Source organism: Pygocentrus nattereri, chromosome 2 (genome assembly GCF_015220715.1).
Source record: "Pygocentrus nattereri isolate fPygNat1 chromosome 2, fPygNat1.pri, whole genome shotgun sequence".
Lineage (NCBI taxonomy): Eukaryota > Metazoa > Chordata > Actinopteri > Characiformes > Serrasalmidae > Pygocentrus > Pygocentrus nattereri.
In genome coordinates, this window is record NC_051212.1 from 16,963,182 (window position 1) to 16,981,032 (window position 17,851).

General features: G+C 38.9%; 1 protein-coding gene across 1 annotated transcript in view; it reads right to left on the bottom strand.

Annotated features, from left to right (window-relative positions):
• LOC108414290 (titin-like) overlaps positions 1-17,851 on the bottom strand; it is a 228,185-nt gene that overhangs the window by 159,644 nt on the left and 50,690 nt on the right. The window contains exon 14 of the mRNA XM_037534976.1: positions 15,816-16,088. Within this exon, the coding sequence (XP_037390873.1) occupies positions 15,816-16,088 (273 nt within the window). The remainder of the gene's footprint in view (positions 1-15,815; positions 16,089-17,851) is intronic.

Genomic DNA, 17,851 nt, shown 5'->3' on the forward strand with positions numbered 1-17,851 from the left:
ACCAGCTGTACTGCCAGTTAGAGAATCCTCCTCCCTGTATGTCACATCTGAGAGTGACAGTCTCTCCTCTGAACACGTTTTTATCAGGCTGTATGGACACCACAGCTGTTGGTCTCTCTGTGGAAACAATAAAAATAATCAGAACAATTATTTCTTATTTATTTCTTCATGTCTGTGCACAATAAATAATTACATTCTTAAATAGTAGCACAGAACACACCTCCACACCTTTCAGGATAAGCATGGGACAGATGGTTTCCTGAGATAAACTTCTTTTATGACTAGTGAGATCACTTTCAAAACAAACACATACACTGCAGCTTTAGACTAATGTTGTCCTACATCTACCACCAGCATTTCTCAGGTATGGAAACTGCTTTTATTTACATTTCTTTTTCTAGCATTTTGCTGGTTTGATTTTGTCCATTTTTTCTACCAGTGTAATTGTAATCACCCAAAATAAATACGTCTGCCTTTGACTGACTTCAGTATTTTAAAGTATAACAAAACGTCACCACGGGCATGTCTTTGTTTCCCTCTCTCACGATTGACTATTGACTGACTGTAATGATCACTGGGAAAGAAGTTTTATAACATTTTAAAATGTTTTGGAGGTGCATGCTTATTTTGGAGGTTCATGGTTATACATGAAAACTTGTCAGCTTTCGACAAAATTCACTGTTCTGAATGGTTAATAGGCCATCCATATGAATTGTACATATTCAATGAGCGTTTTTAAATCTTTTTAAAAGCTAAAGTTCGCTTTTATTCTTATTTCTGTGCCACCTGGAAATGTGGAATGAAAACACTGAGATTTTATGTGGAACAGAAATTTTGAACAAAAAGAGAACTATGGCCTGCTGCTTTTTTCAGAATTTGTAGCTAACTTTCTTCAGTACAATGTGGACCACAGTCTGCCCACTTTTCGGCATGGGGAATTTTACTGGAAAACACTCCGGTGGGGAGGTGCCCATAAAGATTTTTCCCATGCTTTGTTTCTACGTAATAAAACTTTTTTTGCTGGGCAAAATCATTTGTATTATTTCTGTAGTTTAATCAAATGTGCACCAGAATTTTTCATTTGCATTTTAAAATCACTAAAATTTGAACTGGTGAGGATGGCTTTGAATTTCCCTACAGAAGATTATGTTTTTTCTCAATTGGTCACCTTTTTCACTCCTCTCGAGTTTTCATGACTCATATCTACTTATGTGGTGTCTCCCCATCTTATACAACCAAAGTTTAGAATGTAAAGTCCTGTTTCAGTGACTCTTTTTCCTCCACTACTAAGTCGCTCCCACCCACCACTTTGCACCTACAGGAGCTTCTCGCCAGGAGTGAGAAAGTACAAAACTTCTGAGCTTGACTAAAAGTACAAATTATCTTTATAAAGTATGCATTTAGTTCAGGTATAAGTGTTATATTTACAATTTTACCTAAAAAGTTGGGTTTAAAGTCAGTGTTAATCAGTTACCAGTTACCATTTTCTTTGCAGTTGAAAATGGAAGACAATACTAAAACATGAATTTAGTGATTTATGCATAATCACTTGTGTTTAATAGAATCACTGACATTAACTAACAGTTGTAGTTACATTACTACTGTAATTACATACTTTCAGCTGGGGAGGGCTTGGTGGCTGCAGACATCAGAGTTAACTGTTCATGTCTGTAGCAACGTCTCCTAAAAGTCTCCGTTGTGCTCAAGCACAAACGTTGACTGAATACCTCGATACAAGTAAAAAAAAACAGGAGGATTTCCGCTTTTACTCATGTTTGGAACACATCGTACACAGCAATTAAGAAGTTGTGTAATTTGTCCACCCTGCTCCTCACTAACCAGCTCAGAAGAGGTCAGGAACAAAAAAGTATTTTTCAGATATGGAAACAATATATTTACTGAATTTGAGAGACTTAAATGCTTGTAAAAGTTTAGTCAGTCAACAGAAATATGCCTGTATCTGCTTCAGTTGTTGAAGCACAAAATATTACCAACATTTAGATTTATAAGATGCGTTTGACACCAGGGCTCACATGGTTTGCTTTTTTCTTTACATTACAAAACTGTTGCATGAAAGCAATAGAGCTCTTAAGATTGTGGCTGTTGTGAAAAACATTCTACAGTCAGTGTAGCTCTGATAGACAGTTCAAAAACACATTACATTAAATAGAGTAATTCTCTTAAAAGAGTAAATACGTAAATACATATTCACTAATTGTTAATTAAGCTTGTTGACTGATTATGTAATTAGTGTTACATCCTAGGTTGTATTCTGTAATGTTACTGGTACTTGTGATGGGTTTAGAATTGCCCCTTTCACTCTGCTGTTTGTTCGACACCGACCTTCCAGACTGATGTTCCAACTGGGAGGCTCTTGTGTTTGGGCTGTGCTTTAGTTGAAAGATGTATCAGCACACTCTCTAACTGTTTACTGTGTCTGTGCTGTTTGGGCTGTGCTTTAGTTGAAAGATGTATCAGCACACTCTCTAACTGTTTACTGTGTCTGTGGTGTTTGGACTGTGCTTTAGGTGAAAGATGTATCAGCACACTCTCTAACTGTTTACTGTGTCTGTGGTGTTTGGGCTGTGCTTTAGTTGAAAGATGTATCAGCACACTCTCTAACTGTTTACTGTGTCTGTGGTGTTTGGGAAGTGCTTTAGGTGAAAGATGTATCAGCACACTCTCTAACTGTTTACTGTGTCTGTAGTGTTTGGGCTGTGCTTTAGTTGAAAGATGTATCAGCACACTCTCTAACTGTTTACTGTGTCTGTAGTGTTTGGGCTGTGCTTTAGTTGAAAGATGTATCAGCACACTCTCTAACTGTTTACTGTGTCTGTGGTGTTTGGGAAGTGCTTTAGTTGAAAGATGTATCAGCACACTCTCTAACTGTTTACTGTGCCTGTGGTGTTTGGGCTGTGCTTTAGTTGAAAGATGTATCAGCACACTCTCTAACTGTTTACTGTGTCTGTGGTGTTTGGACTGTGCTTTAGGTGAAAGATGTATCAGCACACTCTCTAACTGTTTACTGTGTCTGTAGTGTTTGGGCTGTGCTTTAGTTGAAAGATGTATCAGCACACTCTCTAACTGTTTACTGTGTCTGTGGTGTTTGGGAAGTGCTTTAGTTGAAAGATGTATCAGCACACTCTCTAACTGTTTACTGTGTCTGTGGTGTTTGGGCTGTGCTTTAGTTGAAAGATGTATCAGCACACTCTGTAACTGTTTACTGTGTCTGTGGTGTTTGGGAAGTGCTTTAGGTGAAAGATGTATCAGCACACTCTAACTGTTTACTGTGTCTGTGGTGTTTGGGAAGTGCTTTAGGTGAAAGATGTATCAGCACACTCTCTAACTGTTTACTGTGTCTGTGGTGTTTGGGAAGTGCTTTAGTTGAAAGATGTATCAGCACACTCTCTAACTGTTTACTGTGTCTGTAGTGTTTGGACTGTGCTTTAGTTGAAAGATGTATCAGCACACTCTCTAACTGTTTACTGTGTCTGTGGTGTTTGGGAAGTGCTTTAGTTGAAAGATGTATCAGCACACTCTCTAACTGATTACTGTGTCTGTGGTGTTTGGGAAGTGCTTTAGTTGAAAGATGTATCAGCACACTCTCTAACTGTTTACTGTGGCTGTGGTGTTTGGGCTGTGCTTTAGTAGAAAGATGTATCAGCACACTCTCTAACTGTTTACTGTGTCTGTGGTGTTTGGGCTGTGCTTTAGTTGAAAGATGTATCAGCACACTCTCTAACTGTTTACTGTGTCTGTGGTGTTTGGGCTGTGCTTTAGTTGAAAGATGTATCAGCACACTCTCTAACTGTTTACTGTGTCTGTGGTGTTTGGGCTGTGCTTTAGTTGAAAGATGTATCAGCACACTCTCTAACTGTTTACTGTGTCTGTGGTGTTTGGGAAGTGCTTTAGTTGAAAGATGTATCAGCACACTCTCTAACTGATTACTGTGTCTGTGGTGTTTGGGCTGTGCTTTAGTTGAAAGATGTATCAGCACACTCTCTAACTGTTTACTGTGTCTGTGGTGTTTGGGCTGTGCTTTAGTAGAAAGATGTATCAGCACACTCTCTAACTGTTTACTGTGTCTGTGGTGTTTGGGCTGTGCTTTAGTAGAAAGATGTATCAGCACACTCTCTAACTGTTTACTGTGTCTGTGGTGTTTGGGCTGTGCTTTAGTTGAAAGATGTATCAGCACACTCTAACTGTTTACTGTGTCTGTGGTGTTTGGGCTGTGCTTTAGTTGAAAGATGTATCAGCACACTCTCTAACTGTTTACTGTGTCTGTGCTGTTTGGGCTGTGCTTTAGTTGAAAGATGTATCAGCACACTCTCTAACTGTTTACTGTGTCTGTGGTGTTTGGGCTGTGCTTTAGTTGAAAGATGTATCAGTACACTCTCTAACTGTTTACTGTGTCTGTGGTGTTTGGGAAGTGCTTTAGTTGAAAGATGTATCAGCATACTCTCTAACTGTTTACTGTGTCTGTGGTGTTTGGGAAGTGCTTTAGGTGAAAGATGTATCAGCACACTCTCTAACTGTTTACTGTGTCTGTGGTGTTTGGGCTGTGCTTTAGGTGAAAGATGTATCAGCACACTCTCTAACTGATTACTGTGTCTGTGGTGTTTGGGCTGTGCTTTAGTTGAAAGATGTATCAGCACACTCTCTAACTGTTTACTGTGTCTGTGGTGTTTGGGCTGTGCTTTAGTTGAAAGATGTATCAGCACACTCTCTAACTGTTTACTGTGTCTGTGGTGTTTGGGCTGTGCTTTAGTTGAAAGATGTATCAGCACACTCTCTAACTGATTACTGTGTCTGTGGTGTTTGGGCTGTGCTTTAGTTGAAAGATGTATCAGCACACTCTAACTGTTTACTGTGTCTGTGGTGTTTGGGCTGTGCTTTAGTTGAAAGATGTATCAGTACACTCTCTAACTGTTTACTGTGTCTGTGGTGTTTGGGCTGTGCTTTAGTTGAAAGATGTATCAGCACACTCTCTAACTCTATAATATATATTGAAATATTTCTACTGCAATGTCATGTGGCTTTCTTTTTTTGGCAATGATAGAGTCTGGAGTAAACATCAACAACTGTCATGGCAAATGTCATGTTTTTGTAGAGATCTTCAGTGTATTTAGATTTTAATTTCATCTGTTATGATCTGTCCATACTGACTAGTGACTGAAATGAATTTTTAATTCCTCTTATCTTCTAAAAATCAATACTTGTTTTTCCATGTTTGTTCCTCTTTTCAGTGTCTTTACAGATGCTGTAGTAGTATTGGTGCTTGTCCTTTCTGACAGCTCTATGGAATTCACAGGTAAGTTCACTTAAAAGATCTTTGTTCTTCTTGATTTTGGAATCTTTTCTCTTTTCGGCTCCACTGTAATTTGTCAAGTCTTAACTATGAGTTTATTGAGTAGTAATAACAATGTTGACAGTTATTCTGTTCTGTCTATCCATGTGGTTTTCTGGGTAAAGAACAGAAGTGGTTTAACATTGCCTTCTTCTGTATGGCATGTGATTAATTAATAGATAATTAAAAAGACTAAATCAAGACTGATGGACAAAACGAACTAGGTGAGTACTCGTGAAAATGCGACTACTGGCCTGAAGGTCTGTGATCAGCACCGAATATGGCTGCAGAACCAGATGGCTGCTTGCTGTGCTGGGTTTGTCTTCACCCCTCACCCCCCCTCGTTGCAAGTCTTGTGTACTTATGTGCTTATGATGCTGAGGTGTTTTTTTCTGTTCCCAGATTGTATTCCCTTAGGAACATAATCTGGGGGGTGTTTTTTTATCTCCTCCCTTTCCCCATGTATTCGGTATTCTGTATTTTTCCTCATTCCTGTCTTCCCGTCCTGTCTCCCCCGTTTGTCATATTGTATGTGCTCAGACGGGTTGATGGCCAATTTCGCTGGTACTTGTGACTAGTGACAATAAAGGTTCATCATCATAACAACTAGTCAATCATTATGATATTTTTTTATTTGAGTAAAGACCATTAACAGTTTATTATCAGTGTAATAAGCGGAAGTTAGCACACAAATAAAGAGTGAACAAGCTCTGAAATACTAACAACTAAATTACCAGTTTACAGAGCTGTGAATAATTAATTAGTAGCTACTGCATCAGCAATTATTTACAAAAGTAATAATTAATGCTTATAGAAGAGTTTATAGAAGCCCTTTTCTTCAGAGATCAATTATAAGTGGGTAATGATGGTGCTTAACAACTTCTTTGCTCGGTTTGAGGCACAGAATGGCACGATGGCGAGGAAAACCACACCCACTCCAAGTGAACAGGTACTGTGTCTGTCCAATGTTGATGTGCAGAGAACTCTACACAGAGTTAACCCACAAAAAGCACCAGGATCCGACAGCATACCAGGCAGAGTGCTCAGAGAATGCGCCACACAGCTCAGCAGCAAGTCCACCATCATCATCCCTGTGCCAAAGAAGTCTCCAGTGTCCTGCCTCAATGACTATCGTCCCGTTGCACTTACTCCCATCATCATGAAGTGCTTCGAGAGGCTTGTCATGAGGCACATTAAAGACCAGTTTCCTCCTTCACTGGACCCACAGCAATTTGCATATCGCCCCAACCGCTCAACGGACGACGCCATCTCCACCCCACTCCACCTGGCTCTCTCCCATCTATACAATAAAGAAACCTATGTCAGAATGCTGTTCATAGACTTCAGTTCAGCATTCAACATCATCATTCCTCAGTAGCTGACTGAAAAACTGAGCCTGCTGGGCCTGAACACCTCCCTCTGTAACTGGATCCTGGATTTCCTATCTGAGAGACCTCAGTTAGTCAGGATAGGAAATAACATCTCCAGTACCACCACACTGAGCACCGATTCCCCTCAGGGCTGTATGCTCAGTCCACTGCTGTCCACTCTACTGACTCACGACTGTACTGCAAAGTACAGGTGTACAGCTCAAACGACAGCATCAAGTTCGCTGATAACACAACTGTGGTGGGTCTGATCAGCAAGAACCATGAATCAGCATACAGAGAGGAGGTGCAGCGGACTGGTGCGGAGCCAACAACTTGTCTCTGAAAGTAGATAAAACTAAGGAGATGGTTGTTGACTTCCGAAGAGTGCGAGGTGACCACCCCCCACTGAATAACACTGGCTCTGCTGTGGAAATCATCAGGAGCACCAAATTCCTCAGTGTCCACATCACAGAGAACCTCACCTGGTCCATGAACACCAACTCCATAACCAAGAAAGCCCAGCAGTGCCTCTACTTCCTGCAGAGACAGAAGAATGCTCATTTCCCCCCTCCCATCCTCACCATGTTCTACAGGGGGACTGTGGAGAGCATCCTGAGCAGCTGCATCATCGCCTGGTTTGGGAATTGCACCGCCTCAGACAGCAAGACCCTACAGCAGCGTATAGTGAGGACAGATGAGAAGATCATCGGGGTCTCTCTCCCCTCCGTCATGAACATCTACACCACACGCTGTATCCAGAAAGCCACTAGCATTGTGGACAATCGCATCCATCCCTCACATGGACTTTTTTCACTGCTGCCTTCTGGCAGAAGGTACCGGAGCATCCGTGGCACCACTGCCAAACTCTGCAACAGCTTTATTCCTCAAGCAATCAGGTTCTTAAACTCACAAGGATTGAGCTAACCCACATACCCCCTCACACACATACTCCACACACACAACTCTTTTGATTCTCTACTTGCACTATCTGGAACATTGCTGCTACACTGTGTTTTCACTGTTTTACTCAGGTCTTTTTTCTACCTCAGTAACTGCTGTGTTTTTTTTTTTTTTATTGATCATTTTCAATGTTACAGTAACATACATTCTTTAACCCCTACTTCCCAAGCCATCTAACCCCCCTCCCTATGCCACCCCCTCTCTCCTATAAATGTACAAGTAAACATGTAGACATTTTGATGAGTAGTAGATTAGCGTAAAAAAAACAAGCATTAATAATGATACTGACAGCATTGCTGACTAACAAAAAGATATAAAATACAATGTCAAAAAATAAAGTAAATAAATTTAATTAAATAAATTAAACAATAAAAAAATAAGTTATAAAAAAAAAAACAAAAAACAAACACCCCTGTTCAATTCTATTTAGTATTCTGCTTCTATTCACTTAAATTGGACAACTTTTTAAAGTATGTGATAAAGGGATCCCAGACCAAATCAAACCTGTCTGCCACACCTCTCAAACGAAATTTAATCTTTTCTAAGTTAAGGAAGAACCTAACATCTGTTAACCACAGAGCATGTGAGGGTGTTGTGGAAGCTTTCCACCCAAGAACAATTCTTCTCTTAGCTAAGAGGAGTGCAAAATTTAGTGCCTCAGACACGCTAGACTTTAGAGAAGACTCCAGTTGTACTCCAAACACGACGAATAATGGGTTGGGGCTAACATTACTTCCAAAAGCTTCGTTTAAAGAACTAAAGACAGCTTTCCAATATTTCTCAAGCTTCGAGCAGGTCCAAAACATGTGCAATAGGGTAGCTGGCTCTTTATCACATCGGGGACATAAGGGATTTACCCCAGGGTATATACTAGCCAGTCTGGCCTTGCCTAGGTATGCCCTATGAACAAGTCTGAACTGGATTAAATTCAATCGAGGACAAGAAGAGGACGAATGTATCTGTTTTAAAACTTTGTTCCAAAGCTCCTCCTCAATCTCAAACCCAAGTTCTTGCTCCCACTTAGGCCTAACTGTTGAGGGGAAATCAGTGAATGACATTAGAATATTATAAAACTGTGATATCAGCCCTTTTGAGTGAACAGGAACTGCAAACAAGCGTTCCCAAGGTAATTCAGGTGGTCGTCCTGGAAACGGGACAAAAAGTGTCTGGGCACAGTGGTGAATTTGAAAGTATTGAAACATATTGGTGTGCAAAAGGTTGAATTTGGAACACAATCCGGAGAAGCTGTGCAAGGTATCATCATCATATAGGTCCCTAAAGGTAGTAATTCCCAATCTTTTCCAGGTGACAAATGTGTGATCTAGTGTAGAGGGAGTAAATAGATGGTTGTTATCTATCAGGCTTAAGATTGAAGCTGAAAGGAAATTAAACTGTCGGCGGAACTGTATCCAAATCTTAAGCGTGGCTTAAACTAAAAGATTAGAAGAATATCGGGAAGGAGACAACGGGAGGGAAGAGAATATTAGTGCTTTCAGAGATGAAGAGTGGCATGATAGTGATTCCAGTACACACCAGTTAACATCTGATTTAACCCAGAAACCAATCTTGTGTATGTTGGCTGCGAAGTAGTAAAATAAAAAGTTTGGTAGGGCTAGACCCCCCTGGTCCTTGGGCCTCTGTAGAGTTAACTTACCAACTCAAGGAATTTTACCACCCCAAACAAAATTTATAATTGCTTTATCAAGGGTCCTAAAAAAAGGTTTAGGTAAAAATACCGGAAGACACTGAAACAGGAACAGGAATTTGGGAAGAATGTTCATTTTGACACTTTGAATTCTACCAGCAAGTGATAGGGGAAGAGTACTCCACCTCTGAAAGTCCTCCTTCATGGATGACATAAGAGGGGAGTAATTCGATTCTTGAATGGAGGCCAATGTACGTAATATGCGTGTAAGCGTGTAATATGAATACCAAGGTACCTAAAACCATTTTGAGCTAATCGGAAGGGAATATTGGTTTGAGATAATTGGACTGTAAGAAAATGAAGAGGAAAGTATTCGCTCTTATCAAAATTTAACTTATATCCCGAAAAGGAGCCAAACTCTTTTAAAATGGCTTGAGTAGCCGGAATTGAAAGTGAGGGGTGACTAATATAAAGCAAGAGGTCGTCTGCATACAATGAAACTTTGTTTTCTATATTATAGCGTATAATACCCTGTATGTCTGACGATTCTTTAAGGGCAGTAGACAGAGGTTCCAAAGCTAAAACAAAAAAAGCTGGGCTTAAAGGGCAACCTTGACGAGTGCCCCGTTGTAAAGAATAAAGAACAGAATTAGTACAAATTCTAGCTGAAGGGGAAGTGTACAGAAGTTTGACTCATGAAATAAAATTGTTCCCGAAGCCAAACTTGCCTAGGACTGAAAAAAGACCATTCTAAACGGTCAAATACTTTTTCAGCGTCCAATGAAACAACCGCCTCAGGAACTTCAGAAGAGCTGGAGGAGAGTACAATATTTAAAAGCCTACAGATGTTAGAGAAAAAATGACACCCTTTAACAAAACCAGTTTGGTCATCTGAAATAACTGATGGAAGGACTGATTCTAAACGTTTGGCCAGTACTTTCGCAAGAATTTTGTGCTTGTTATAAAGCAGGCTGATGGGTCGATAAGAAGGTCGATAAGGTAGGATCTTTGTCTTTTTTCAGATTGCATCTGTAATTTCCTCTAGTGTAATGGGGTCCTCTAGATTCTGTACAGTGTCAGGGTCTAAACTAGGCAGTTTTAATTTATTCAAAAAAGTGTGTATAGTATCTGGGTTGAGGCAGCATTCACTAGAATAGAGTGTAGTATAGTATTTGACAAAAATGTTGTTAATTTCTTTGGGATGAGTTACTATATTGTCTGATGAATCTCTAATTTGGGGTATTAATCAGTTGATGGGCCAATAGTCGATAAACTCATATATCCGACCCCGCAGGCGCCAAATATAAGCCTCCGCTTTCTCTGTAGCGAGGACATTGAATTCCGCCTGAAGGTCTGTTCTGTCCAATTCAATTAGTGATTTAGAAATGTTCTCCATTCGTACCTGTCTAATTTTGTTTTCATATGATGAGGATGAAATTATTTCTCCCCGAAGTACAGCCTTCAGTGATTCCCATAATGTTGCCTTAGAAATCGATTCTGACATATTAGTAGCCAAAAAGAAGTCAATGGGGGCTGAGATCTTGGAACAAAAAAATTCCTTTGTAAGAAACTGAGGATTTAAACGCCACTGAGGAGGATTTTTATAATACAGGCCAAACTTCATGTCAATTTGAAGAGGAGCATGATCAAATATGACTATAGCCAAATAGTCGACAAAGGTAACAGAATCAAGGAGCTCACTGTTAATAAAAAAATAATCAATACGTGAATAAGATTGATGAACTGGTGAAAAAAAAGAGAATGATTTGTTGGAGGGGTGCAATGTGCGCCAGGGGTCCACACAGCTATTATCCTCCATAAAGAGGGACAAATACTGAACCATCTTAGAAAGCTAGATCGATCTAAAACTGGATTCATAACGCAATTTAAGTCACCACCGAAGATAAGTTTGTGGGAGTCAAGGTTTGGGAGAATAGATAAAAGCATTTTCACAAAGTTCTCATCGTCCATCGGCATAAACATTGACCAGTATCACCTGTACTTGGAACAGTTGGCCAGCTACAATGACATATCTTCCCTCCCGATCTGAAATAATTTCACTTGGTATAAACTGAACCCTTTTATTAATTAAAATAGCAACTCCCCTCGCCTTTGTGTTATAATTAGAGTGGAACACTTGATTTGTCCAAGATTTACGCAACTTATTGTTTTCCAATTTGACTAAGTGGGTCTCCTGGAGGAAAACAATATCTGTACTCAAAGTTTTGAGATGGGAGAAAACTAACTGTTGGTCTGGGATTGTAAGCCTTTAACATTCCAAGAAATAAATCTTACTGGGTTATGTTGTCGGTCGGCTGTCCTTAACATGTACATAGAAAGAGGGTAAGACTAAGAAGCAATGCCAGGGACAATGATAGAATAAGTGGCAACATAGCAAAGTGGCAAAAAAACAACAACAACAACAACAACAACAACAACAACAAAAAAAGAGGACAGAAAAAAGAACACAAAGAGAGACCCAATCCCATAAAACATTCCCCGAACTACAATAGACTTCAGACTTCTACTTCCAGTAACGGTACCCTAAGCCGAAATTTACAACAAAATCCCGATCCCAAATACCCACTCCCCAGGACACTGGAGTGAAACAACTGCAAAAGAGAACATTATATAACAGACAAGTTATGAGCCAAAGCAAAGACCCAAATAATGACCCGGTTTAAATGTGCTAAGGCAGAGAATTAACAAGTATAGCTGCTTATATACAACTACACCATAAGTGACTTCGTCAGAGATCAACCTTATCAAATTAAGAAGGCTCAAACTTCTTCTTCAAGTGGGTCAATATATTTAAGCAAATTTAAAGCAAGAACACTGCTTCACGGGCCCTAGGTTCGATCTATGTCCAGTTCTGCGGTATCCACTTCAAGTAATACCCAAACAGTTAACATGTCAAAAGAATTTGGCCTTTATCATAGTCAGTACCCTCAAAGATGGCCTTCTCTAATCATTGCCGACCTGCCCTTTAAGGTGTCTGTTCGTCGCAAAACTTCTGTGCAGCTTCTGGAGTATCAAAGAACCTGGCCACTCCATTCACCATCACTCGAAGTCTAGCGGGGTAAAGGAGTGTGAAGCGGACTCCTCTCTGAAACAAAGTTGCCTTGACTGGTTGGAACACAGCTCGCCTGCGGGAGAGCTCTGTGCTGTAATCAGGGAAGAACCGCAGTCTATTTCCTTTATACACGAGTTCGTCCCTGCTTTTCCTCATCACCCGCTCCTTGTCTTGAAAGCTATGGAAAAGGACAATCATAACCTGGGGTTTTCCACCAGTATTTCCCCCCGCAATGGTCGAACGGCCGAGTCGATGGGCTCTTTCAATAACCGGCTGGCTCTGACTGGAGCCGAACAGCTCCGTGAGGAGCCCCGTCACAAACCCGATCGGATCAGTTGATTCCAGCCCCTCTGGAATCCCAACGATTCGCAGGTTGCATCGTCTCGAGCGGTTCTCCAAGTCGTCTAGCTTCTCCACTAGTGAAGCGTTTGAGTGCTTGAGCAAACAGCACTCCCGCTCGAGCCGCTCCAGTCGGGTGTCATGGACAGTCAGTGTTGACTCCAATTCAGTGACATTGTTCATGCGAGAGTCAAATGTCCGCTCCAGTGACTCGAGTCGTTTGCGAATAAGTTGAAGTGATTCATTCAGTATTCTGATAGTTTTCTCTGTTTTTTGGTCTAGCTGTTCGCTAAACGCCGTAAACCTTCTTGGAGGGGTGTTGTCGTCAAAAGATGAACCTGCAGTGGGAGCGGGAGATGAGCTATTTTCCAATAAGATCGGACGCTCTCCCGTGCCCGGGCCTTCGCGTGGTGCGAGGCCGGAGGAGGAGCTTTCCGGCAGCGTTGGAACAGTAGCTGCTGCCGGTGTAGCCGCGTCATTACGTCGGGAAGTTAGCATAGTAGCGGAGTCAGATGAATTGGGCTTAGAACCAGCCCTGTCTCTCAAATTTCTCGACATGACCAATGTAAAGTGTTTCCATGGCCCCAAAATGTGCTTTTTAGACACCGAAAAGGCAAAAAAGTCGTCTGATTATTACCAGGATAGCCGTGCCCCAGGGAGTCGGTATAAATGCGTCTGACTACGCCGCCATTAAACCGGAAGTCCAGTAACTGCTGTGTTTATGTCTGTCATCTGACTGCGTGACTCACAGATCACAGCATGTTAAATATCTCTGCACCTTATTCCACTACCTCATGTCAAGAATTTGTGCTGTATCGGTGCTGCACTGTCCTGTCTGTTTACTGTGTCTAATGTCTGTTTAATTTAGCGTATTTATTGTTTCTTAATTTTTTGTTGGCACACGATGTCTGCATGTTTGCACTTTGTACTTTTTGTTCCTTGTTGCACCGTTTTGTTCCTGAGGGAAAGAAATTTCACTCCACTGTGTACTTGTACATAGATGGAATGACAATAAAAGCCTCTTGACTTGACTTGACTAAATTTTGAGGGAAAAATGTACTATGCTTAAAATGACATTATAATTTTTGTTATTACTATACAATAAGTTATTAATTATAGTGGTAACAAGTTGGTGATGAAATGATGAGATAGTTGTAAAAAGTTTTACTAAACTAAACATTCCGCTATTTATAACTGGATATTAAATAATAAGTTAATTATTGTTAAAGTTATTAATTAATTATTATTAGAAGAAATTGTAGTGGTAAATAGTGGATAATAAAATGGAAAAACATGGTAACAAAATCTAATTAAAATTAATTAAAATCTAAAAATCTAACATAATAACTATTACAATAAAAGTGTGTAATACTAAAAACATCCCTCATTGTAGCCTCCTGTCTAGCACTGTATTCATTATCTATATATTTATTTTATTATTTCTATTAATAGTCACTAGGTCTTATAGCATAATATATGGATAATGAGCATATCACCCCATTCTTGTATATCTTTATTCTTTCATAATATTATAGTTTTACTGCAAAAACAGTAAAGAGGTTCTGCTGAAATGATGTGGTTCCACTGCTGTGAAAATAATAATGAACTTATTCTTAAAGTGTTATTTATTTAAATGGTGAAGTGCAGCATAATAAACAGACACAGTTACAGTCTGTAATTACAGTGAAACTCAATGTGTTGAAGCTGTAAAATGCTGATTTATTTCTTTCTATATTGTTTCTCAGTTACTGCATCTCACACCAGGTGAGAACATCAGTTCTTCAGAATAGTGTGGATAACTGCACTGATATTAGGACTGAATTACTGCATTATAATCACTGCTGCTTGTTCTACTGCTTTTACATACTGGCCCACTTTCAGACAAGTGGAGTTACTCATGAACACATAAGGTAAAAATACTGAGAATCAGGGCTGAAACACATCACATGTTCCTCTTGTGTCACCTGGTAACAAAACACTGTTCCTCTGCTGTGAAGCTGAGATCTGGCAACAGACTCAGAAAGAAAAAAAGACTCACACCACACCACACACTTCTTTATACAACACGGCTGTCTGAACTGATCTTAACTCATCTTTATTTGTTAAGAACTAGATGATTAGATTGTGATTTTTAGGTTAGCACAACATGGTATCATTATTTTATCATTTTAATTCTGACTGGTTACAGTTATTAACTTCTACTTAATAATAACTAGAGAATTAGTGCATCATTTTTATGTTAGTACAATCTGTTACATAATGCCATCACATCATTATCCAGTCATTTCTTTTGTACAATATTATTAACTAATTTATGATCTTTAATGTAAAATGTTAGAAATTGTTTTGTCACCGATTTCAGATATAAATTATAGATGGTAATTTAATGTGGAATCTTTATTTTCATTTCCTTTATTTTCTGTCCCCGCAACCCAGAAGGATAAGTGGTTTAGATGATGTGCGTGTGTGTGTGTGTGTACACGTTCCTATGAATAAATAATAAATAAATAAAACTACTAATCTTACCTTTCACTGTGAGAGTAACATTGTTGCTGCGTTGTGATGATGAGGGTCTGTTAGCTCTCTGTCCTCTACACCAGTACTGATCCTGATCCTGATCTGCTGCTGATCTGATGGTGAAGGTGTTTGTCTGAGACTGACTGACTGAAGTTCTACTGCTGCCTTTATACAACTGATATCTCCAGTTACTCTGAGATTGTATCTCACACTTCAGAGTCACTGACTCTCCAGTGAACACAGGACTCCATTTGGGCTCTACAGTCAGTGTAGCTGTGGGTAAAGCTGAGAGAACAGAAGAAAGGACATTAAAAACAGTCTATCAGAGATTTAACACTCCATTTTAAACATTTACATATTCTAATTTAGAGAATTTATTTTTGGAGATTTCTAAAGATTTTTCAAAATTACAGTCAAGAATAAAACATTTCTGATGTCCCAGAAACCATTTAATACCTAAAAATAAACGCTGAAAATGGATAATCTATGAAAACCATGTTGATTACTGCAGTATTCAGAGTATTTACTGAGATTAATGAACACTGAAGAGTTGATCTCACTCACCTGATACAGTCAGTGTAACAGCATCACTGGTGTGTGAGTAGCGTGATGTTCCTGTCTCTGTTCCACTACAGGTGTATTTTCCAATGTCAGACTTTCTAACAGAGCTGATACTGTACTGCTGTTCATTACTGAAAGGTGTGTATGGATCATCTTTAAACCAGCTGTACTGCCAGTTAGAGACTCCTCCTCCCCGTATGTCACATCTGAGAGTGACAGTCTCTCCTCTGAACACCTGATCGTAAGGCTGTATGGACACCACAGCTCTTGGTCTCTCTGTGGAAAGAAAAAATCCTCAGGAGAAATCATTGTAATGAAGATCTTTTTATGTCCATGCAGAACATAAAAGTTTTCTTGTTAAATAGCAGCATACAGAACACCTCCACTCCTTCCCAGTGAACAGCACTACAGTTAATCATCATAATAACAAGATAAGTGTGGAACACAGCATTTGCTTAGATAAACTTGTTCATTTCTTACTAGTAATGTTACTTTCAAAACAAACACCTAAAGTGCACGAGACCCAGTGCACTGCAGCGTTAGACTCCTACAGTGTCTGTCTGAGAACACTCCTTTCAGATTTACTGTAGATGCTATTCATGAATTCATATTCATGTGTTCACAGATGTTACTGAAACAGCAGCACAACACACTGAGTATTTAAGCTGTAATTGAAATAAATGATCTGAGAATCAACACAGAATGAACAGGAATGTTTATCTTCAGTGATTTTTATCTTCATTAATCAATACTATTATTTACAAAGTAATCAAAGATATTAAGTGTTAAAAATGAAAGATGAATTATATTTGAAAAAAGTCATTATATATTTATTAAGCATTAGTTATTACTTATTAATTATGTTCTCAGTAATTAGTAACTGACTGCACTGTTAACTGATCATGTTGTTTGTTCATAGCTTACTGACTCATGAACTGTGTACTGACTCTGCAGTAGCTGCTGCTCATTACACAGTTAATGAGCTGATAAGTGTGTTTAAGTAAGGAACAATAAAACTAACTAGTACTTCTGTGTTAGTTCTGTTCATTGTCTGTCAGATGATTTACTGATTTAACTGTTTTTCCTCCACTGGGCAATGTTGTGTGGAACATACAATACTAGTTACTCAGTATTACACACATACTAATTACTACTTTATGGACCTCTAAAAGTAAAGAGACAATATTGGAAAGCATGAAATCTACACCTATTGACAGTATTTGTACACTGTTTTCTTAATATCTTCCATTTGAAAGCACCAAAGTGGTTCTTTTAAAGGAATGCCATAGAAAACCCACTCCTGGATCCATAAATTGATTATGGATTGGAACATTATTATTATGATTATTATTATTATTATTATTATTATTATTATAATAGTTTTTTTTATCATTATTATTAGTATTATTACTATTATTACTACTAATCCTATTTTGATAGTGCTGCTACTGAATATAGTTGTGTTTTATATATAGGGCTGTCAAACGATTAATCTCAGAATTTCATATAGTTAATCGTGATTAATTGCATTTTTAAATATTTGTGTAAATATTATAGAAAATGAGGATGTTTAAGTGAAATGTTACAATTAAAATGGTGAACACATTTTATGCTAAATGTACTTATGTTAAAAACTGCTGGGACAAGAGAAAACTGAGTTTTATTCTCTCACATACTAGGCAGTAATACTGAACCTACAAAACAACTGGATTTGTAATAGATTAGGGAGCTGTGGTCTCAGATAGAAGACATGTAGTCACATACTGCTGTGTCTCAGTTCAGACATGTGTAACAAAATAAAATAAAAACTAAATAAAACTTCAATTGTGCTGAAGTTGTATTCAGTCACAGCCTATAGGACTTCACAGTACTGCACTAACAAAAATAAATTACACAAAGTTGGACTTCATTAAAGACATATAGTGTCATACCACAGTGCTACAGCATTGTAAACAGCATATAAACATGGCTCACTAGCCACGTTTACATGCAGCTTCATAATCCGTTAATAATCCGAATAACAGCTCAATCAGAATAGA